Raw genomic sequence first — 23,625 nt, forward strand, 5'->3', positions numbered from 1 at the left:
TCTACTTAGAAGCTGCCCTCTGTTTCTAAGTTATTAATACTATTCTATCAAAGAATTAGCAAAAGAGAAAGTAAACCATGGCCATCTGACCATAACAGGATTTCTAACAAAATTGCTAGTTCTGGTTTGATCAGACTGGGTGGCTGTTCCACACTGTGCCATCTCTTTTTTGCTCTTTTAGTAATTGAAATTCAGACCACTATTACTTTTGGGACTGCCTGTTCTCTTTGTTTTGTTCTAAATCGTGCTCAAGATATGCCTTTTATATCACAGAAGTTATTCCTCTCAAATAATTCAGGAATAGTCAGAAACAAAACAGAAGAAATTCAACAAATATTTGATGGCTTCAGACCTTTCATCAAAAGTTCTCTTTTTACCAGTTTTTTATTAAACAATCAAGTTCCCAAACACCTACAAAATTAATTTTCTGGATCACTGTGCCTGAGCTATTCTTTTCAATAAATGAAGCCCAGCTTTCTGATCTTTGTCACTCCACTGACAGTTTTATTTGTGGCAGAGGAGTGTATGAAATTCTCCAGCTACCAGGAAGTCAGTGACTGTGCACAGATATGCACAATAGTGTTTGCATTCCTACTCCAGGGGGTAGAAATACTGCGTATATTACTCTCCCCTTTTTGGCTTCCTACAGATCATTAATCACTGGGACATGACATCCACCCACTCATGCTCCCAGCCCCCTCCTGATATGCAAATTCAGAAGCAAAGGCCTATTTAGAGCCAATGAATGCCTTGATTAAAACCTTGTTAGTGGGCAAAAATGACACTCACTCTAACATGTGGTACTTTAAGTTGTTCATATTCAAACATTAAGCAATGCTGCAACAGAACCACAAGGACAATGCTGGGTACTAAAGTAGTTAAGATATTTTATGGCTAACTTCTGCTTTTTTATTAGAAATAGTCACACTGACAATCAGTACATCGTGGCTCAGGGCATGCGTCCAACACTCACTGTTCACCTAAAATAAATCCTCAACTTACACATTCGAAGCACAGCCATTCAAACTATGTGCTATAACAGGCTGCCAAAACCTTTCACTGAAGCATCTTAGGTTCTGCAGATTTACAAACTTAGGGAAGTGCAAGTAATCAGCAGTCTTAAGAAATGTATTTGTACCTCCCCGATGCTTCATACATTTTATTCTGCATTCACAACTGTTTGTATTTCATTTTATTTTTAACACAGTTTTCATAATTGCCTTAGTGATAGGCTCCAGGAGGAAAGCAGAGCTGGAAGTTGTGCTCTGCTCTCTGACTCACACCTCATCTCTAGCAATAAAGATTGCACGGTCAGAGTCCAGCATGCTGAATAGCCCAAATGATGACACAGGCCTCTCTCTTTTAGCTACATACTGCTAATAACAATTTACTCATTTCTTAGTGTGGCTCCTATCAGGAATTGAGTTTTGCTTGTCTGAATAGATCAGTGGACTGAAGTTGGGCCCTTTGATGAAGGCCCCAATCCATTTGAGGATTTGCAGGGGCGTTACTTCTGAGTATAGCTTTTTTATTCCAGAGCTGTGATGAACAGTCTTGGTGGAAGGGTGTATTCATTTATTCTTTTATTGCATCCTTGCAGTATTCAAAGACACAACTCAGATTCAGCAAAAAGGCTGAAATACTTGAATCGCAGCAGTCAAATCCTGCACGGTGCTCTTGCAGCACGTAAATCAAGATCGAATACCACAAGCAATGATGCTATACTTGCATTCTTTACTCTTCAGCTAACTTAACCAGCTACAGTTTGCTAACTGAGGGACAAAGCTGTTTTCTCAGCATAGCAGAAAGACTAATGCAGTGCTACACTGAGTCTCTGCTGGAGAAGGAAGAACAACTGCCTTGATACAAGGCAGTGATGTGTGTCCTCATTTATTTCGTGCTTCCCCCTCTCAGAATTATGGAGAACCTTTGCTTTGACTTGGTGTCTCCATAAGGCCCATATGGGCAGCACTGCTACAAAAAATCTCCCTTGACACTGAAAAAGCAAGGACAGAAATCACACTACATCATCTTCACAGCTGCCTGCTTCTTTATGCAAAGCCCTTTCTGGATCTCAGCTGCAAGTGTGTGCAAAATCTAAAACCAAAAGGACCTGCATAACTTGCATCCTTTTGCAATAGCACAAGACAATTAAATTTTACAGGGCAATATATTTAACAGTGTGATCAGACTAGTCAGATTTCTGGACAAGGGAACAGATCTTGGGAAGAGCATCAGCTATATAATAGTTCTTGTAACTCTCTCATAATTGTTGATTTTATCCAAAACTTTTAAATTCTCCCAGCAGTAGGGATTTTATTCCTGCCAGTCCCTCCCTTAAAGGAGGCTGAGAGCACAAAGCACCCACCATAAGCAGCAGCAAAGAGAAAATACTAACTGCCCTTCAGGACACAGCACTAACTTCAGTCATGGCAACTACTGCAGCAGTATCCTAAATTATTCCAAACTAGTCTGCACCAACTGAGAAGGGCTCTCTTCTAGGATTTTAGTGTTCACCTCCTAAGACTGTTGATCTCTAAGAGCTTTCCAAGACTTTAATCAAGGTAATTTAACACTTTCAAGATTGCTGGGTATGAAAAGCTGTATCCTTTGTAGAGACTGGCTCAGCAGACCTTCTAAAGATCCTACAGTCAGATATGCAGACATTTCTGAAGAAGAAAATGGCAACATTTCAGTGCTGAGGGAAGCTACTGTACTGTCAGGCCCAGTGAACAGCTGACCTACTTGGTAAAAATAAGGGTGTCATAGAGAAAGAACAGTAACACTAAACAAGACCCACCACCTCACCACAAATAATCTGAATTTTGATTGAATTATTGGCTGCCAATACATAATAGTTAGGTGCAGGACTGAGGAAAAAAAAACCAAACCACACACCTAAAACTGTGTGATTCACTTATCTTTGAAAAAAAAACATTATTACCAAGGAAAATTATTGGTACTTCCAATAAAGCAGCACAGAACTATTGGGATAAAATATCAACTTGTTACTTCCACCCCAATCCATCAGAATTGCAAAACTTACATATAGAAATCTCAAAACGCAGTGTTTCCATTAGTTTCTGTGCAAAACAACAGAAGTTGCATTCCACTTCAATTTTAACTACACTTACAACTTTCATATGTATTTTCATCCTCAGATACACACACGTGAACACAAAACCAAAATTTTAAAAAAGGTGAGCTTCTTTATCAGTGACAGAAGATAACAATCTTGCCAGCCACCTTCTCTCTGGAAAACTGGATATGCTTAAACAATGTTTGAGGAAAACAGCTTTCATCAAAAAAAGATTAACAGTATTACCTCAAAATAAATGAAGTTTTCATTGTTTCTCAGATTTCTACTTTAGATTTTAGGCGAAGTAATTTCTATTTAGAAAAACCAACCAAACAAAAACCTTTTAACATAGATTAGCTCTGCAATTCTACCAACCTGTGCAACTCTTCAGTTTTTTCTTCAGTAGGGCCTGTGGTTAATAAGCAGTGTCGAAGGATGGCAGCCATGTAACGAAATTGATGAGATTCATTCTATATAAATATAAATTATGAAGATATTTTTTCATTTTGAAGATTGCAAGTAAGGCTTTCAGGTCACTAGAATAATAAAAGTTAAAGATGGAAAATACCTATTAGATCATAACATCCATCCCTATCAATAAAAGGACTGTACCTTTGTTTCACTGAATGCTTAATGGTACATAACTCTCATAAGCTGACTTTTTCAAAAGTCAAACCTTGTATAACTCACTGAGGTTTTTCCAGTTAAACTAGCCTTCATTAGTAGAAAACCCAGTTACAAGTGTTTGCTCAATTCCATACCACTATTCCTAACACACCACTCTCTTTACTTCCTCTATTTACACCAGGCCACCTCTTCATCCATTTGGATTATGCATGTTCTTCACTTAATTTGTCTTCTCTTCATTTAGGCCTTTTGCCAAGTTTCATTCCCTCCACCTAGTCTGTCTCTTTTTTCTAATTTCCTTGATACCTTTCCTCCATTCCATTAATAACTTCTCAGCAACCTTACTTGCCCTACCTTTTCCTCTCTCCAAGCAATCCCCCCTTTCCAATCTCCCACTACCAGACAGCAGCCACGCCATAGTACACCAGTAACTGCAACCATTTAACTCTGTATCATTGTCCTCACCCTTTTTCAACAGCTCTTCTTGGCATCTGTCCTATGTTCTGGAATTTTGACCTGGCACAAAGCACCCAATGCATCTTTTGAAGGATCAGCATCAAAATCTGCCAATGTACCATCTGCAGATCTTGTCTGGCCTTGCTACTTTGAAACCATCTCCAGTCATTAAATACTGGTGTTTCAAGTGGTCCTCTCCACATTAGGATAGATCTTGTTTAGCTTTCACCCACATGCCCAACCTCTCTGCTCTCCTTTTATTTTCCATGTGTTCTGCTGTTTGGAATTTCTTCAAATTCTGCATCTTCAGCCTACTTTATTAGCATGCCTTTCACTCCTCTCCCAGATCATTAAAATTACCACTGGAATATTCACTAAGCAGAATGTCACCTACCATATCTGGCTAACAGCTAACAGCCACTAAGAAGTTCTTTAATTTAAAAGTTCTCCGCTTTTAGGAATTTCTAGTAGAGTTATAATCTAAGCTTTATCTCAAAATGCAAATAAGCTTCTCATTTAAAAAAAAAAGCTACATGCATTCTTGGGATATTAAGGAGGAAAAGACAGTGAGCTGGGCTTTACATCTCTCCAGATTCAGTATTTTTTAAGAGTAAACCAACTTCCAGGTATCAAGAGTTTATCTCTCAAGAGGTGAACAGTTTCTTTTTCCAACTTTCCATATAACTGTGTTACATGCTTTTTTACCTTCAGAACAATCATCTGTCTATACGAAGAACTTTGACAAAGTGAAAGATACTTTTAATAAGGGTCTAAGTCAGGAATATAAACAGAAGAAAGAAACCTCACTTTCTTTATATTTCCTTGAAACTCAAATATTACCTTCTCTGATCCCTCCACAACTTAATCTTAAATTTCAGGATTTCTTATTCAGCATATCCTTGAGACATTAAAGCAAAAAATAAACTTCCAACTTTGCTCAAGTTTTACATTCCTTTAAGTTATAATTAATATCTGATTTGCTGTTTAGTCCAATGCACTAAAAAGAACAATTATTTGCAAGTTTTAACTAATGTAGAATTTTGATCAGCTTTATATGCTACATATTTACCATGTCCAATGGAAAGTAAATAACACTGTTCTAGAGACTATGATGTAGACTAAAAAGAAAGGTTCTCTATATAATTCTCCAGCTTTAGCACAGACTCAGGTTATTCAGAAAAGTTACCCTTGTAATTTCTGTTTATAAGTTTAAGGATGTAACACATAGGAAGCATATTCATCTAAGGAAAAAAAAATATCTGATATAACAACAAAAACAAACCAAGATAAACCTTATTCATAAGACATAACAATCAAAGTGTATTTTGTTCTTGTACTTGATCCCACCTAAAAAGATAATGATGAAGTCCAAAGCTGGTGTTGGGAGGATGGGACAAAGATATTAACAACAGTAGCACTCTTTCATCAGAGTTATTTGTTAAAAATGAGAGCTGATGTACTTATCATGCAACAGAGAAGTTCTCTCAGCTCTATCTATTGCCCTTTTGCCATAGTCCACAAGCTCCAAAGATGGAGCGATCTGGTACACTTAGATAAAGAAGTTTTTCCTAGCCAGATAATTATTAGTGAACAACATTTATTTTCTTTTGGAAATCTAAGACTTTGATGAAATAGTACTTTTTGCATTTTTGTATCTGAAAACATACAGTTTAAACTTGCATTAGGCAAGCCAAGCAGTTCTCCTAATACACAGAAAACGTATGAATAAGATTTTCTGCCAAACTCGTAGCAGGAACAACAACTGCCGCCTGTGTATCTACCCGCTGGTTCTTGCAGGCTAAACAAAATCAACTGAAGAAAGCACTTCAGCTAAGCCTTACCTTGCTGTGGACATTCCAGCTGTCAAGTGTTACATTAAATAGAGCCTTTAGTGCCTCAATGGCACAATCTGTCTCTTGCAAAGATAGAGGAAGCCTGTCACGATCTTCTGCTGCCTTATATTCTCCTGTCCATCTTACACTCAGGGAACTCTCCAAAGCCTGAGTCAAAACCTGCACCCCTTGTAGCTCCTGACGCAACTGTGCTCTAATATCTGTGTGCAGAAGGGACAAGAGGAAGAGGAGACGCAAATCAAAGCATTTAATGTCATCAACAAGCTGCCGGTCCTTACATTTCTGCAGAAGATTGCAGAGCATTGCTGCAAGATTCAGTTCCAAACTGAGCTTCTGTGCAACTGAACTATTAAAAACTATGTTACAGAGGCATTTTAAGGCTTCTACTATCACAGGAAATTCAGATACTCTCTCCAGTGGATCTTCCACAGTGTCCAGCTTTGCTAGCTTCATAAGGATCTGCATGTTCCTCTTTGTGGTAACAGGCACTAAAACCTTCTTGTCCCGGGAGAGAATCCGGAGGGCCTCCAGGCAGGCAACTTGACATGAAGTTTTTGTGTCTTTTTCAAGGATGTTTAGAATTCCTTCACACAGTTTCTAGGCACACATAACAAAGAAAAAGGGGACAGTTTTAGTGTCAAAATACTGGTGGCAATAAGAAACTACTTTGCTAAGCTTCCATATAACTTTTGACGTTTTATCTCACTTGAGAAACTAGGTATTCCATATTAACGCTTCAAAATACATACTGTTACCAAAGGCCTCCAGAAAGCACCAAAAGCAGTTTTCCTCATGGACACAATCCAAATACATCAACATTTGCAGAAGCATTAAGCCAAAACGGCAGCTATTACCCACCACTGCCAGTTACAGTATCAGGACTAAAATCTCCAGAAGAATAACAAAGTTAGAGAGAAGTGAAAGCAAAAATATGTCAAAGTACAACAGTCACACCTACAGCACCTGCAGAATTTTTAAGTCAAGGTTGTTTCAGTCAGAAGGCTGGGAGAAAAAGAAACCAAAATAACTGCTACTTAACATACAAGGATTAGTACTCCATGTTTGGTAACAGCTGTAATTTATGTGGCCTCTTCAACCTAATCCACAGACTTCTCCCATTTTAAGCATGACTCTAAGAAATAACAGCTCTGACACAGAAACACAATGCAGTTTTCCTTGAAGGCAGACTGGAGCAGTTCTACTAAAGCAGCAAAGCTGCTGCTTTATCAACACAGATTGTTGTTGATGTCAAAATAGTTCACAGATTCCTTATACCAACAGGACTGCATGGGTAAATAATCACATATATGCAGCATGGGAAAATACAACACTCCAATAATCTGCACGTCAGAACTGTAACATCTGAATTACAGAAGCATTACCTTTTATAAGACAGAAATGGACAATCAATCAATCAAAGGGGAGAAAAGAGAGGCCAGAAGAGATTGCTTGATGTGAGAGGACTCCAGTGGGATTTTATGCCTTACGCTCAAGACAACACAACTACTCATGGGTACTAGCGTCAGAAGTATAGTCACAAAGTGTTGCAGTGTGAAGCAATATCCTGGTTTAGCTATCCCAGTTTTCCAGGTGTGCCAACCTCTCTCTTCCCCTCCCCCTTGCCTCCTTGCTAAGTGCTGTCAGTCAATCTTAACATTCCAGCAAGGGCGTCGTCTGGTTGGTGCAGTTCAAAAGATGCTTCTTGGCCCTGGGGTCATTGGCCAGTCTAGGTGTCATTGTCCCCTGAGACTGCCCCCCTTCCACCTGGTTGGTGGCACACCTACCCCTTCCCCTCCCGCTTTCCCCGGGCTTGAAAAGACACGGGACCATGCGGTCGGGATTCTGTTGGAGCTGTTACCAAGAGTCGGAGATCTGTGACCATGGAATAAAACTCTGGATTAACCCTCTGGCAGAATCCGTCTCCTTTTCCTCTTCACCTCGCCTAAAGCCTTCCCATTAGAGGTAAAACATGAATTCCTGCTTGCCTGGACTTGTCCCAAGTGCCCAGCTGCCACTTCCAGCCAGCCAGGGGTGTCTCTGAGGTGAAAACACCACAGCTGTCGCCTCTGGTCAAGCAGCAAGGGCCAGAAGAGCCCAGGCACGTTCCAATATTGGGATCATAATACAATAACAAAGAAATTCTCAATACAACAGAAACTTCACTGTACCTCCTAGGACACAGTTTCTCCATGCTCCTCTCCTCCTCAGCTTGGTGTCTTGGCCATCAACATGAATAAATTACTGAAGAAGCCAGAGCAGCCACTGAGTGGAAGAGCCCTAAAGCAGAAGTCTACTTAGGACCCAAAATTCATATTGCGATCTCAGGGAGTCTGTGTCAAAAACATCATTACAAAAAGCACAGGAATACTAAAGTAAAGTATAAAATGGCTTGGTGAATGGTCTCTGGAATTCCACTTTCACTATCACCACCACAATGAAAAGGTGAGGAGCACTGAAGCCCATGATCCTGATACAAAGTTCAAAACAAAGATTCCACTTGGGACATGTAAGCCAGTATTATTACTGTGACGATTTACAATTAAAGTCAAAATAAAAAAATGAACAAAATCAAGAACAAACATTAAATCTAAAGCACATCTAGAACAGACACTCCAGAAGAATACAGGAGCAAACAACCCAAGACTTAAACTTGTTTTCTTTTAACTTCAAACATTAAAAGAAAATGTGCAAACAAAGTCAAACAGTAGGAACTCACAATATGATTTCTACGATGCTTGTCCTGGGGTTAAACCCATCCAAAAGCACCACCCAGACAACCAAGATGCTGCGTTTCCACAGCACTGACTAGACAATCCAGTAAGAGCTTGAAAACAAGGAATGAGCCCCACCTCTTATCACATATGCAACATGAGAAATGTTTTATCAGAGTATTAGAGACACTACAGTACTAAAAACCCCACATGTGACCATCTGTACAGGCATATAGGTACTTACTGTGGCTGGAAAAAGACACTTAAGGACAGAGTTCTTCAGCATTAACCTAGTGCTGCTCACACAGAACCACACAACTCCCTGATTTAAGCATGGTACGCTAGACCTGCACCGAATGTTTCTGAAGGTGGCAGCTTTGATGTGTTTTTTAAAACGCCCAAAACAAAAAATGCCCAGTCTAGATCCACAGTCAAATTACCTAGTCACAGCTCAATTTCTTACAACAGTTCACTTTCTATTGCTGAGAGTTTTGCATACAATTAAGTCTGCTTTGCAAGCTGAAGTGTGGAGTCTCTTTGGTTTTGAGGAATAACACACAACTGAACAGACAGTTCACAGAACTCCAGAAAAATGCTAGTTTATTCTGTGTTTAAGCACTTTTCAACTAGACTTAGCAGTTATTGTCTTCCTTGTTGGTAACAGCTGCTACAAGGTGGTCTGTAACAATTTATCCAAATTCTGAAACTTATTTGGTTACATAGAGACCAAGCCGCTCAAATTCTAACTTAATTTTTTTCCCCATAAGTTTTACCCACCTGCTGTTATGAAAGCGTCACCGGAAAATGTCAAAAGCACTGCAGGAGGGATGCCAAAGGGCAATAACCTCCTGCTGACTTGCTGTGAGAGGTGGAAGTCTAACCTTCCCTCCATACAGTAAATGACATGGAATTTAATTAAAAATATAAAATCATCTCTTGGCTTCAAATCATAATGAAATGCAGCACCAGAAGAGTCTTAACTCTGAATAGTTGTACTAAACATAGATATAAAATAGAACTTTTTTTTTTTTTAGAGATTTAGCAACCTGATTACAACTTAAGTGCTGACAAAGTTCTCTGGAGTTAAGACCCAGTGAGCCATCAAGAGTGATTTTAGAGGAAGCAGCAATCAGTTAGGGTATCTTGACAGTGAACCACTGTTGGCTGATCCCAAGAGCCATCAGCAGCTCAGGAAAAGCTAGAGTATCTGATTATAATTGCAGAGCTATCCACGAAAAGATTCACCCTATTAGGAAATTGTCTCAGAGACAATTAAAACCAAATGCCATACAGCACATTTTCTGTTTTGGCCTTGATGGTACAAGGGAAATGATGCACAGAGATAAGAGAAACAGGAAGAGATGTGACCACAACAACATTATTATGCTTTTCATTTTCTCTAGGTGGTGCTCCTTCTACCACCCTGTAGGCCATTAGCATGGCATAAGCTAAGGGGCAGAGATTTCATTTATGTGGTTGGAAATAAAAGCAAGTGAAAATTCAGACAGGAAGGAACCTCCCCCTTTCACAACACATATGATGACTGTTCCAGTTTCAGGGCCTTTGTTTGCTAACCTTTAGGTCACTGCAAGATTTTCACATTCCTTTGTTTGGTGTTCTATCCTTTCAACATCTAGATAATATTTTGACTTTCATCAATCATGCTACAGCAAGCAATGTTTTTCATATACTTTTTCACACACTCAAGGCAGTTTCTAGTTTTAACATTTTTTTATTGTAAAATCCATTCATTTCTCTGAAATTCAAGATTTCTCAGCTTTTGTGCTAATATTAACACAGAATAATGCACACCATTCCTTTTGTCTAGGCTGTAGTATTAAATCTTGTATTAAAAGAGGAAGGCCAGAAAAACCCATTTGTCATCTTCTTTTGACAAATAAACTATTAACCTATTTTGGTCCTTTATCTTGACAGTGTAAAGCCACGATGCTAAGAAGCAACACAGCCCAGTAGAAAAAGACCTCTCCTGAGACAGGAGACGTGTGTTTTCTCCCTTGCTCAGCCACAGACCTGCTTTGTGACTTTGGGCCAAATACTTCCATTATCTTCCACTATGTTTGTTCACAGGCTGATTAGGCTTAGGTGAGGGGAGGGGATGGAAAGGAAAGCACAACTCTTCAGTTTCTGTGTTTTAATGTCTATTACGTTTCCGAGCTAAGCATCCATGGCAATAAGAAAGTAAGCCCAAGAATATTTGAAATATAAGTTACAACCTTCATTTCTCTGCAAGTCAAGACAACATTTATACAACATATGTCATCAACTGTGCTGAATAACAGGACAATTAGATAACCTCCCCTGAGAAGACTGTGCCAAATTTTTGCCCATTTGTCTTTGTGGACAGATGTGGGTGGGAAGGTGTATATTTGCATTCCTTGAGGATTCAGCCTGCTCTATTTTGAGCACTTCATTGTTGAGCCTGCACTGATAGCGGGAAGTTGGCTGTTTGGCAGGAGCCTGCCAGCTCTGACATGGCACAGCACCAAGCTGAAGGTTTGAACACATGAGAGCAGGACAGTTCTGCAGGTGAGGTGAGGAGCACACTGAGCAATCCCTGTTGTCAGAACTGGTGGATTAAACACTTGCTTCAGAGTCACAGAAAGGTTAAATCCTGTGTAGCTGCACTCACAGCAGCTGCTGCTCACCTCACTGGACAGGGAGAGGGAGAACCCTTTTATCTTCTGTAATCCCATGGTGAAAGGATGTTAAAAGGAAAGATGGGTTTCATGAACCTTAAGAGGTTTCAGTAACAGCTGAAAAATGCTGGATGGGAATGGGCAGGACCAGAGGGAATTAGAACAAATGCTCAGTATTAATGCAGGATACTTAGTACTTTTTCCTCTTACAGACTGGTAGTCCCTTAAGGGGTTTTGGAGAAGTCAGAACAGTAACATCAACTAAAATACCACACAGTGTGCTCACAGGAGAACCTGAGCTTAATATTGTTACAGGACACTCACTAACAGATTTTAAAAGCTTACCCCATATTTACTGGGAGGAGAAAAACTGTGCCTTGGTGGCTGCAGGAACCTTCAGACCTCCCTGAAACATCACAACATCAACAGCACTAACTTAAGAATGAGGTTCTTCTAAGATTTAGAGTGTGACAGCATCTTGCTCCATCAACATAATTCACTCCTTCCAGAGTTAAAATATGGTACTGTACAGAGACTTAGAGAATCTCCCCACATCATGAATTTAACTGGTAGAGAAATCCCCACATACATTTGGTATGATTTACCACAAGCTATTTCAACACCTTGAAAACATTCACTGATGCAAGGGGAAAAGACTGTTTTGGGTGATTTTCTTCCCACTGAATTTTAGATCCATCATGTTCAAATCAAATCCAGACAGTAACTCAAGAACACTGGTCTCAAATTCTGAAGATTTCTATTAAGAGACCCAACACAGTAAGCTGGACCTAACATAGCAGAAACCTGATGCTGCAAGTACTATAAGAGGTGAAGCAGACAGAAAGGTATGGAGCTGAAGAGGAAATAGTTCAGTCATATCAGGTAAGAATATGGCTTGTAAGTCACATTCTTACATTTGGCTACTGCTTCCCTTTTTTCCCCTTCCTCTTGCAAACTCAGTGCCTTCATTAGAAAGCCCTACTTGTCATCTTGGACAGATTTACTTCATCTGTTATATCACAGCAAATGGTGCCATGACAACTTCCAGCTGTGGAATGCTATGACCAGCCAGGCAATCAGTGCTGAGAGACTGTACTGTAATTTTCTTACCATCTAAAGTCTGTAAACAGCACAAATGTGTTGCTACTTCAGAAGCAGTATTTGGCCCCAACAAAGTATAAATAATGGAGAGCAAAGCTATTAAATAAGGATCAAGTGGTCCAAAAAACGCCTTCCTTTTTGTATTAGCATGTGAGCTTGAGCTGAAGCACCTGCTCTGCCAGAGAGAGTGAGACACTACACCTGACAACTCTCTCCAAGGTGACTGCCTGGTCAAGTTAATAGGTATCCCTTTTCTGGAGTGGATTCCAGAACAGACCAACTGTTTGTCTCAACCATGCCATGGTGCTGTGAAGCGTTGCAGTTCTGGAGACTCAACTTTTTCCAGCAGAACACTGTCAAAAACTTCTTGACTGCTTGAGACAAATATTTCAGATTTCTAAGCGCTCATTAAACTCCTGAGAAACAACACCACTGCCTTTATTTCAGCTGCTATTCCAGAACACATTTACTTCCAGATGGCAATTTCTATACTGTTTACACAAAGAAACTGAAAACAGGCTTCCATAAATTCATATTTTTTATTAGTATATAATAAGTTAAGAAGGATTGGCACTGACTTGATGTGCCTGGTATCTGAGTGGATCTTAGAGTACAACATAGATTGCCATCTGATTTATATCCAGAACACTCACCACAGATAGGCCAAGGCAGACACATACATCATTAAACAACCAGGAAAAACACAAGGACAGCTCACATTACAATCTTGAGGTTTTATCACCCTGTGATGTATTACAGTCCTGTGGCTATGTTCAGATAGACAAACTTGATAGCATTACCTCTCTTCCTGTCTTCTGGAGGACAGAGCCTACTTTTCTCCTGGAATTCATTATCACAAACTCACTGCTGATTTAGTTAGGTTACAGCCTAAAACCATCATGCTTTGGTAGCTGCAGAACAATTTACTCAGTCCAATTAACCAGCTTCTAGTCAAGCCATAGTTTTGGCCTTTCTATCTTTTGTATTTTCAGCATGTCACTGGTGTGTATGGGTTGCTTAAAAAAAAAATCCTCATACTGTGTAACTTACATTCACCTCTCCAAACTCATTGTCTTTATTTGGCTTCTGCCAATTTGGCCTTTGCTCTCTTGTCCTTTCCTGTGTTCTGCAGCTGGCAATCAATTTTTCAGACTAGACATTCGCTCAAGCACACTGTAAAAAGGGATGGGAGGGATGGTGAGGGAACAGAGGTAAGCACCAAGTCCAGATCCCAGGTGAGTTCTCCTACAGATCAGAAGGGACACACAGAGTCCATCACCACATCACTGAGTATGAGCTTCCAGTAAAGCCATAGATAAAGCAAAGCTAAGAGGTCTTTGAGTCCTCTGTGTAACAAGGAATTGCAACTGAAGATTACAGTACAAACAACTGTTGGGTTTGCAAATGCAAAAGACTGGCAGACTTATCATCCCATCCATTTCTACCAGAAAAAAAAAAAAAAAACCAACCCAAAAACATAACACCTTAAAATATTTAGATTTAGCATAAGATCATGGAATGAAACAATGTGTGCCCAATTTCAGACAAGCTATCCTTGTAGGAATATTGCAATTCTGATTTCAAGCTTTGAGTCTATTCCAGAAATAGCAGAAAGATACAGCCTCATTCACTAATGAACGTTTTCTGAATAAATATGCAAATCAGACCCAAAGCTAATTACACAACAGAAAGAAAGGGGCTTGGTATTGCATCTTACACTCTAAAAATAACAACAGGAAAAAAAAAATTCCATGTCCAAGCTTTAAATGCGAGGCTGTGAATGGATCCCAAGGGATGTGCTAAGCCCTACCACACCTGGACAGCTCAATTCACATTTCCCAGCTTTGACACCTGATGCATGTACCACATCTCACTGATTACAGCACCTTTGGAATAACAGGCTTCTGCAACCCTGTCTTCCTTATAGCTTAATAGTTTTCTTCTGTACTTATCACTTCATCTTAATCCCTAGTGTTCTTTAAGCATCTCACATAGACAAGAAATACATCTGTCATATTGTTACCTGCTGAGAAGAGAGAAAATTGAAAAATCTATGGCAAAATTTTACCTTAGTAGATATAGAAGAGTATCTTTACATTTATTCTTCCACCTCATCTCAAATCCGTACCCAGCAAAATAATTTATAGGCTTTTCTGTAACTACTTTCATTCAACACTGAGAGCCTTTGCTAGGGGAATTTCAGAGAAAAAAGGGAATGTGTAGCTGTCATGTCTCTCGGACTGAAGAAGTAACAATTAAATTATAACTTTATACTCACTGCTTGCACCATTTCACAATGGCAGCTAAGTTGAGAGACTGCCTTTACTCTTAACTTCTACATTGAGGTATGCAGCTCTACAGCCTATTTTACTCACCCTTCTTTTGTCTTCATCTGCAGGGTCAAACCTGAAAGTGGCCCGATTCTGTAAGCAAAGACAAGAGTTTGTGTTTGTTACATGCACAGCAGCTGCAGAGGATGTAATACCAGCAAAACTATTCAAAACTCCAGGGCTCTGGTTAAACCAAGCCTCAGATAATGAGGCTACAACCATGCCCTCCTCTTCCCATCCTCCCCAACAGCAAAAGCTTCAGTAAGTGCCTCCAATGAAGAGTTTCACAATTACAACTGGTGCAGAGCAAGCTTTTATCTGTGGGATGTGAGTCAACTACCTCACACATGGCACTTAACAGGGTGAAAAATGAGAGAGATTGCCTTGTGTTTTACACATACCTCATTACCCAGATTCTTCCCCAAACAGATCTTGCTTGCAAGCTTTTGACTGCTCTGACTGTTCCAAACCAGAACCACCATGGCATCATCTTGCCCAGAAAACAAGTACTACAAATCAAATAAGCCTTGCTACAAAAACTACGAGTTTCTGTGTTCTGGCAGCTTCCAAAACACCTTACCAAGGTATTTGTTTCTCTGGTACAGTTAAACAAAAGATAGACATGGTCTAACTACAAGTCCTTATTTTTTATTAAACACTTCAAATAGCAGTCGGGCCTAGTTCCATGTTTGCACCCTGAAGAATGCTATTAGCGAAATATTACTCATCAGACAAAGAAAACAGCACTAATACCAGACATTTCTCTTAACATTTTAAAACTTCCAATATAAATGATCAAGCATGATTAACAGCTTCCAAAAAATTAAAATATCAATTTCTACATCTAACATGCAACTTGCTACATCATGCAAGCGACTGAAAACAAAAGTGACTTTCCATAGCACATTCATGGGCCTTCTTACCTTTCATGACCCAAGCTTACAATTACACAGAAAGGTTACCAACATCAATTAGAGCCTTGAGGATGTTAGGAAAATCATTCCCCTCCTCTCTCAATAATAGGCAAATAATCCCCTTCATCTCTCTTACAGAGCTCCCAACTAGACAACAGGAGTTCAGCAACATGCCAATCAAAGACAGGTGAGCGTTGAATGATGAGCAATTAACCAAGAGAATGCAACCTTTATGTTTGCACATGAACATTTTAGCAAGTTTACAAAAGCAATGTAGTGAGAACAAGCCTAAGCAGTAGAGCAACAGAGATTTGGAATAATCACTGCAAATAGGACAGCACAGAGAAGCACCAACAGACATATTAATTTCTCTCATTATGGTTATTCTATAGGCACTTGCACTTTGGAACTACACTTGATCCATCCTTTCTTTTCAATTAAAGTATATTTCATTCGTTATTTGGAAAAAAAAACCAGGGAAACCTAAAGCTCTGGAACCTGGAGTACTCTGCCCAGTCTTTGCTGGCCCATAGACAAAGTGTCAGTAACAAAGTGTACAAAAAAAAGAGATAGAGGAAATACGATTAAAAAGTTTGAACAAGAAATGCAGTAAAGGCAATGTCATACTGAGACAGCATTAAAGTTTCTCACCCACTCCAAAAGAAGTATTTAGCTACACACTTAACTCCAAGACTTCATGCAAATACTTGAAATGTCAGAACACAAGGTGCATGAGCTCTCAACTCTGTCCTTGACGATTCAACTCAAGCCTAAATAATTCACCTGGGAAAGCTGCTGAGAAGGCATAAAATCCAGTACAGCAAAATTAAGAAATTATGCTTGTGCATCCTTTCTGACAGAACACATTTAACATGGGGTCACTTTGAGGAGTAAGGACAGAAACAAAAGGTTCTTTCCAATCAGAATCCTTCCTCTGTACCTCAGAAGTCAGTAAGTTAAAACAGATGTTCCATGAACTCCTGATCTACCAATCCTTCAGACAGAGTGCCCTCCAGCTGCATCAATCTCTACCTTTGAATTTCACCCAATGGCAGCCTATGTCAAGAGTCAAGGTTCTTCTACAAGCCCAAGTTTGAGTGAAGAAGTTAGTTACTGACATTGTTTGTGGAGAGCTTTGTGGACAGTTGGCTAGCTGAGAAAGGTCACGGCGACATAATACCGTTGGTTAAGTTAGAAGGAGACAAGTCTAGGATTCAGCAGTCAGTGTCCAACCATTGACAAGGACATTGTGCCCTTGGTGCAACAACAGGATAGAGGAGAGGATCTTTTGCCAAAAATATGAGGATAGTTTCAGCAGAATAACCACAAGAATGTAGAAGTAGTAACAAAATAACTATAGGAATATAGAAGTAGGCGTGGTTGACCGATAAGTAATTAACCAATAATGAGCTCAGCTTTGCAATATGTATTAGCTTCATTAACACCAATATAAATATGTGTGAGCTATCAATAAACTTCGAGACTTGCTGATCACTCATATTGAGTGCCGCATTTATTCCGCCGATTGGACAACTGTTAGGTGTAAAATATGTTGCACTTAAGATAGCAAATTTCAAGACACCTCTTAGAGGATGAATACCCACATCACATCCATGTTCATTTGGCTTCTCCCCTAACCAGAAAGCGCTTTAATGAAACTTTAACTAAAGATCTGAATGTTCGTTCCTGAAACAGATTCCTAAATTTCAGTCAATAATTAGTTCAACATGACTGCATTTAAATTACAGCCAAAGCCAAACCCTGAGTCAGCACCAGCTTTAGAGACTTGTGTACCACTCACAGAAGCACATATACAAAGGACAGCCACCTGATGGGTTGAGACATAATACTTCAGAATGGACTGTGCTCCTCTACTACAATCTAAGTGTCAAAATGCCCCTATCAGAAGGAGGGGGGGGGGGGGTAATAAAAGATTAACCCAACATGTATTTTCACTCTGATTTTCACCTCCCTATATCAACAGGAAACACCTTCACTTCTTGTCTGAACATATCCATATCAGACTACAAAAGCAGTAGACCCTTACTACTTGTTCATACCTGCCAGCATTAAAAGCTCAACCTGCTCTAAGCTGTCTTCCCCTTTCGCTTTGCTTGGCCAGAAACACGGAAAAATGAAGCGGGGTCTGTCAGCCCATTTCACACACATCCCCTGCACACTGACACCGTCGCTGTCCAGGCGATGGAAAGCCCTCTCCATTCCCGGTGACAAAGGGCTGCCCACAAAGGGCAGCACCTCAGGCAGGTGGGCAGGTACCAAGAGACCTCAGTGTTCTCTATCCGACCCCTGCCTAGCGGTGTACGTAGGTTAAAAGACTTGTGACGCAAATGAACGCTATCGAACAGCTCCTTTTACAGCCGATCACCGATAACCCACACTACCCACTGGGCGTGCAGAACGCAAGACCGAACGTGCCGGGGCCAAGCTTTGTGCTCCCCTGGGAGTCTGCTTTCCTCCAGCCACTGCCACGGCTCTCCGCCCCGGCAGCGCCGCGGTGCCCTGCACGGCCAGTGAGCGGGGAGCGCACGGGAGGGGCGGGAAGCTGCGCCGGGCAGGGGCTGTGAGGGGCGGGGGCCATGGCGGTAAAGCGGTGAGCGCTGGGGACCCGCTGCAGAGCCCAGGTCCAGGACGATGTTGGCGGCGCTGCCGATGGCGGGCGGGGCGGGGCGGCGACAGCGCCGGGGGAGCGGCGCAGAGGGGAGGGGGATGGGACCCGTTACCTCCTCGTTGTACCACGCCAGGACGCGCTCCACCGCCTCGGCGCCACCGCCGCCGCGCCCCTCCACGGCCTCCAGCACCGCGCCCAGCTCCGGGCCCGGCTCGGCGCCCCGCTCCATTCCCGACCGTCCCGTCCCGTCCCGTCCCGTCCGGCACCGCCGGCAGCGGCCGCGCCCCGCCCGCGCGCCGCAACCCGCGGCCTCTGACGCTGCCGACGCTCCGCGGAAGCCGCCCGGACTGCCAGGCAGCATCCGCGCGCCATTGGCTGGAGGGGCCGACGGCGCGCACTCCCGACCCCTCCTATTGGCTGCCATCCCGTCGGCCGGCTATTGCGGAGAGAGGACTCCATCTCCCAGGATGCCCAACGGCGCGGCGGCCGGCGGGGTGTGCCGTGCTTTCTTGCCGCGGGGCACGATGGGTGCTGCAGTCCGTGCCCACAGCGCCCAGGGCTCCTGCTGGGAAGAGCGGCGATAGCGCGCTCTCGGGACGCACGGCGGCACAGGGCACTACCCGGCGCTTCCCTCCCTTTTCCTTAGGCTTGGCCGATTGTGTGCTCCCTGCGACCTGCCCTGTGCACACCGTGTCAGTCACAAGGCGAAGGGCTGCCACAGCTAGGCCTGGCTGCTTTTTCTTAAGCTTTTAGGCTTAAGCATCGCGGGCGAAGTCTGTGAGTGTTCCCTGAAGCGAGGCTTCACCACAGCGTCTTGCAGCAAAACCAGTCTCAAGTCTAAGTTACCAGAGCAATGGTGATACACGAAAATTTTGCGTTTTGTTCAGGAGGTGGCAGGAGGGGAAGGTGTATTGGCAGAGCCAGGCAAAGGTGAACGGTGTCTCTATAAAGGTTTTGCAAGACCGCGTGTTTAAACCACTCTGAGCACATCCACAGCATTTCCAAACTCAAGGTGCCCTGTAATTGAAATCCATTGTCCAGAGAGCAGAAGATGATATATTGAAGTTAACAAAACCCACTCCCCAAGTATCTTCATATGGAGCTGTGGCTGGTCTCTCCTCAAAATCTTTATTCCTTCAGTTTAGGAATCCGTGAGAAAGAGAAACCTTTAATCTCACAAATGACTGGTTCCATAGCAGAAAACACCAGGGAGGTTGCATCTGCAGATGGACAGAGCCCAGAGGTTGTCAGATGTGACGGTGCCTGTCTGCAGTGTTTAAGATGCAGACCCAAACCAGAACCTGAATTTCCTCCTTAGGGGTTTCTTGCCACAAGAACTGGAATATAAATCCAGAACAGCACAGTCACCGGACTGCAAGGAATAACAAAATCCAGTCATCCAGTGTGCAGCCATTAATTCTGAGTCTGATCCACCTGTAAACTAACAGAGCTTTGGAGAGAAACCCAATGAAAAGAGTCTTTTGCTTGTTAGACTTACAACTCTATAAAAAAGTATAAGCCTGCTTAGATTTACTTCACAGCACAGCAAAACACTCATTTTACTTGCCTATGGTTATTTTTTTTAAAATTCCAAAACCTGAAAAATAAAGATTAGGAAACTGTTACTGCCCTTCAAAGGCACATTGTTATTCATCATCAACGTGTTTTAGTTTCCACTTTATGTAGTATATGAAGGATTAGGATTTCAATGAAAGAGAAGGACACAATAAATTGCATCCTCTACCAAAGAACTGCCAGACCTTTTCAGATGGGTGCATACCACAAGCCCTTCCCATGTTAGTCAGCTTTATGTAAACCTTCCAAAGCAATGTCTGCCCCTGAATTTCATGGGTTTCAGGGTCAGTCACAACAGAATTGTGGGGCTGGGGAGGTCAGAGGCCATTTTTGTCAAAGGGGAGCGACCTTTGCAGCAAGAGGTAGCCTGACAAAAACAGGATTCATGCTACTGAATGGAGGTCTCACTGCTCTTCCCCCACTGAGTCTTTTTTCTACCTGGTAATGAAAAATCTTGAAGAATTGTAAAGGATTTTTATAGGCATTCATACATATATACATTTGTGTGTGTGTGTAGATCTGTTCAAAAATATTAAATGTGTTATGTCAGTTATGCTGTAAGGTATAATATTAGTTCCTCTTCTACTGTATATATTATATATCTATCATTTATTATATGTCTTAGCCCATGAAAAAGATCACATCTTTATAAAAATGTGCATTTGTTAGGAAAAAAGAGAATGTAAGCAAGAAATTAAAAAAAAAGAGAAAAGGAAAAGGGAAAAGGAAAAGAGAAAAAAAATAGAAAAAGGAGGAAAGATAGGAAAGAAAGGAAAGAAAGAAGAAAATAGGAAAAAATAACAGAAGAGAAACTGCAATTGAGACTGAATATTTCAGAATGTGGTGTAAAAGTTTCATCAGCAACATTTGCATAGTCACATATTTACTTCATATGCACATAAATGCATGGCTAGGCAAAAAAACCCAACTTTTAATTTCCATGGTCAAGGAAAATAATTAAATAACAACCCGCAGACTCTGAATCAGGAGGTTTGACAGTTTGTACTGGGATGACTTAAGACATTCTTGCCCCTCACCAGACATTCTACCTAGAGGTTATGGTGCTCTCCCCAGGCTGCTGCTCTCCCCAGGCTGGTGCACAGCCTGTGACCTGAAAGCTGACATGGTTTGTGCTGCTGTTGTGGGGTCTGAGCTGCAGTGGCCCGGGATCAGTCCTGCTTTACTTCGCAGCTCTTCTCATGCAGGAGGTGGCCTCTGTTCCACCATTCTATACACTGCCCCCCATGAATGTCTACTTTAAATTTCAAAGCCCTCATCAGGAAGCAGTTCAATGGTAGCTGGAAGTGTGCACTCCTGAGGCATCAACACAAGTTTTTTAATTCATTTTTAAAAAAAGAAAAAAAAAAAAGAAATAATATGGAGGCTTTTTTTTGCAAAAGACTTTTCAAGCCCTGTTTGGCTGATGATGTTCTTAGCTCTTTTTTATGAGCAGCTTTGTGGTGCTGCTGTTGGTCAGAATTTCCTCTCCCAAGAGGCCCAGGATGTTGCAGTTCTCCATTCAGAAATGTTTTATTATTTCTGGGTCTCACACTGTGTCCGATATCCCTCCTCCTTCCTGAACAGTCGGCCTGAGCTCTTCGGGGTAGCAAAGCTGACCCCATAAGTGTTGAAGGATATGGAATATTTGTATGCTAAAATAGTCTCATTTTCTCCTCCTTTTCAGTCAATGGGGATTAGGCTTCTTTTGGTTTAAAAATTTACTATAAAAAAGAGCAGAAGTGCTTCTGGCTTCCCTTGAGTGGTGCTTAGGCTTGCCACCATACTGATCCTTCCAAAGATCCAGCCTTGAGTTACTGGTCAGTTCTACCCACAGATATCTCAGCAAGGCATCTGGTCCTTGGAGGGACCTTGGCAGGTCATGATCACCAGTCCATCAGGCAAGTGGAGGTGCATCATGCATTTGCCATGAATTGTACCTGTTCTCAAGTCCATCCTTGAATAAAAGCATGATGATGTCTAACATTTTTGAAGGTCTGGAGCTTGTAGAAATTTTTGTATTTAAGTAAATTGAACTGGCATCTATTTACTTTCAAGAACTTTATTTGGGTGTGAAAATCCCTCATATACCTTGCACAACTGTACAAATAACACTTATGTCCACTTTAGACATAAACATGGTTATTGTCACACTGGGTGCTATCAAAGATTTTATTTACAAAACAACTACTAAAATGCCTGTTGTCATATTTCCATTTATTTATTTCTTACCCATAGGGTAATAGGTCCACCATAATTGCTTGGTGCATTTTATAATACAGAAGAAAAAAGCTATGTTAATAAAAACTAACAAAAACTCACAAATAGCTACAAATCTGAAGGAAAATGTCTAAGAAAAATTCTCCCCAAAATACAATACATTTTTCCACACATACACAGTACAGAATAACTTCAAAGGCACAGCTTTGAATTTTGCTTTTATAGACGTATAGAGAATTATCATCACGTGAAGGAATTGAGAGAACAGTTTCATACCTGACAATAGATAATTAAGCAAATAATCATGTTTGCATTGCCATTTCCTTTATATAATTGCTTCATATCATCATATTTAACATACGTGGCTCTGAATTCAAAATCTTCCCAGTCCCAAGTCCCTTCTTACCTTGTCATTACTAACCAGAGAAGTTAGATTTTTCCAGATTGTGCAAACTCAACACAAATACATATATAATAAGAACAACAGTCAACTTAAGGCAGTGTATAATTCAATGCTACATGTCTTTTCTTCTCTTTTGTAAAGATCACACTTACTTAGATCAACAGAAAGGTGCATCAATATACAAAGTTAGGTGTAAACTGAAACCTACAGCAACACATGTCCTTTTAAGGAACCAGATAGAGGAATTGATATGAGTAAGTGATGACTTGGCAGAATAGTTTTTAAGGAATGCATTAAGAGCTTAAAAGAACAGATGATGGAGTTTTGCTGAGGGCAAATTTTCTGTCTTTAATTCAAATTATAAATAGGTCCTGTTTCAGTACTTTTTGTTTGTAAGACTCATTAATGTTTGTCAATAAGAGAGGGGGTAAAACTGGCTCACTCAAACTTAGAGAACGCAGGGTTGTCCCAGAATTAAAAAAGGCACTGATCGGCCCAAAAAGTGGTCTAGAACAGCACAAAAGTATTTTTCAGCTACAGGAACATTCGGTCATACTGGTCTGCAATCTGCCCATGTTAAGAACAACATTTATCTGCCCAGGATCTTTTCCATTTTCACCTTCCTTGAAGAACGTCCACAAAAAGACCCACATGGCATGAAGCTTTTGTAACTCTTGTAAGTGTGTGGGCTCAGCTGATACCAGTCATCTTCATTTAGCCCAACCTGTAGTGGCTTCCCCATTGATGTATGCAAAGCCAGGAAAGTGTTGCATGTGCTCGTACTCAGAATTCCTGCGTGTTGTCAAGGGCGCGTACATGTCACTGGAATTGCCATATCTCGTGGAGTGCATGGAGGAGCTTGTGTAGCAGGAGTTGGCAGCTGGGACCTCTGGCCAGCGCGGAGTCACTGGTGTGGGATGCAGCCTGGGAGTACTGCTCATCAAACAGGGCTCCATTCTTGATGTTGGACCATTGAAGGGGTACTAGAATTAAAAAAAAAAAGAAATCAAAGAATCATCTGCCGCATACTTCATTTTAAAATAAGGGCTGGTGGCGTCACAATTCTGTGTTTA

At 41.2% G+C, this 23,625-nt stretch overlaps 2 protein-coding genes across 3 annotated transcripts in view; both read right to left on the reverse strand.

Moving 5' to 3' along the window:
• RIC8B (RIC8 guanine nucleotide exchange factor B) overlaps positions 1–18,616 on the reverse strand; it is a 33,056-nt gene extending 14,440 nt beyond the window's left edge. The window contains exons 1-4 of the mRNA XM_036400891.2: positions 18,470–18,616; positions 14,860–14,907; positions 6,004–6,612; positions 3,455–3,549 (exon numbers count right to left, since the gene is read on the reverse strand). Coding sequence (XP_036256784.1) covers positions 3,455–3,549; positions 6,004–6,612; positions 14,860–14,907; positions 18,470–18,586 — 869 coding nt within the window. The 5' untranslated portion in view covers positions 18,587–18,616. The remainder of the gene's footprint in view (positions 1–3,454; positions 3,550–6,003; positions 6,613–14,859; positions 14,908–18,469) is intronic.
• Positions 18,617–21,975: 3,359 nt separating this feature from the next.
• RFX4 (regulatory factor X4) overlaps positions 21,976–23,625 on the reverse strand; it is an 87,670-nt gene continuing 86,020 nt past the window's right edge. For both annotated transcript variants that reach the window (XM_036401428.2, XM_036401426.2), the window contains exon 18: positions 21,976–23,535. In XM_036401428.2, the coding sequence (XP_036257321.1) occupies positions 23,263–23,535 (273 nt within the window). In that variant the 3' untranslated portion in view covers positions 21,976–23,262. The remainder of the gene's footprint in view (positions 23,536–23,625) is intronic.

The sequence above is a fragment of the Molothrus ater genome, chromosome 5 (assembly GCF_012460135.2).
Source record: "Molothrus ater isolate BHLD 08-10-18 breed brown headed cowbird chromosome 5, BPBGC_Mater_1.1, whole genome shotgun sequence".
NCBI classification, from domain to species: Eukaryota; Metazoa; Chordata; class Aves; order Passeriformes; family Icteridae; genus Molothrus; species Molothrus ater.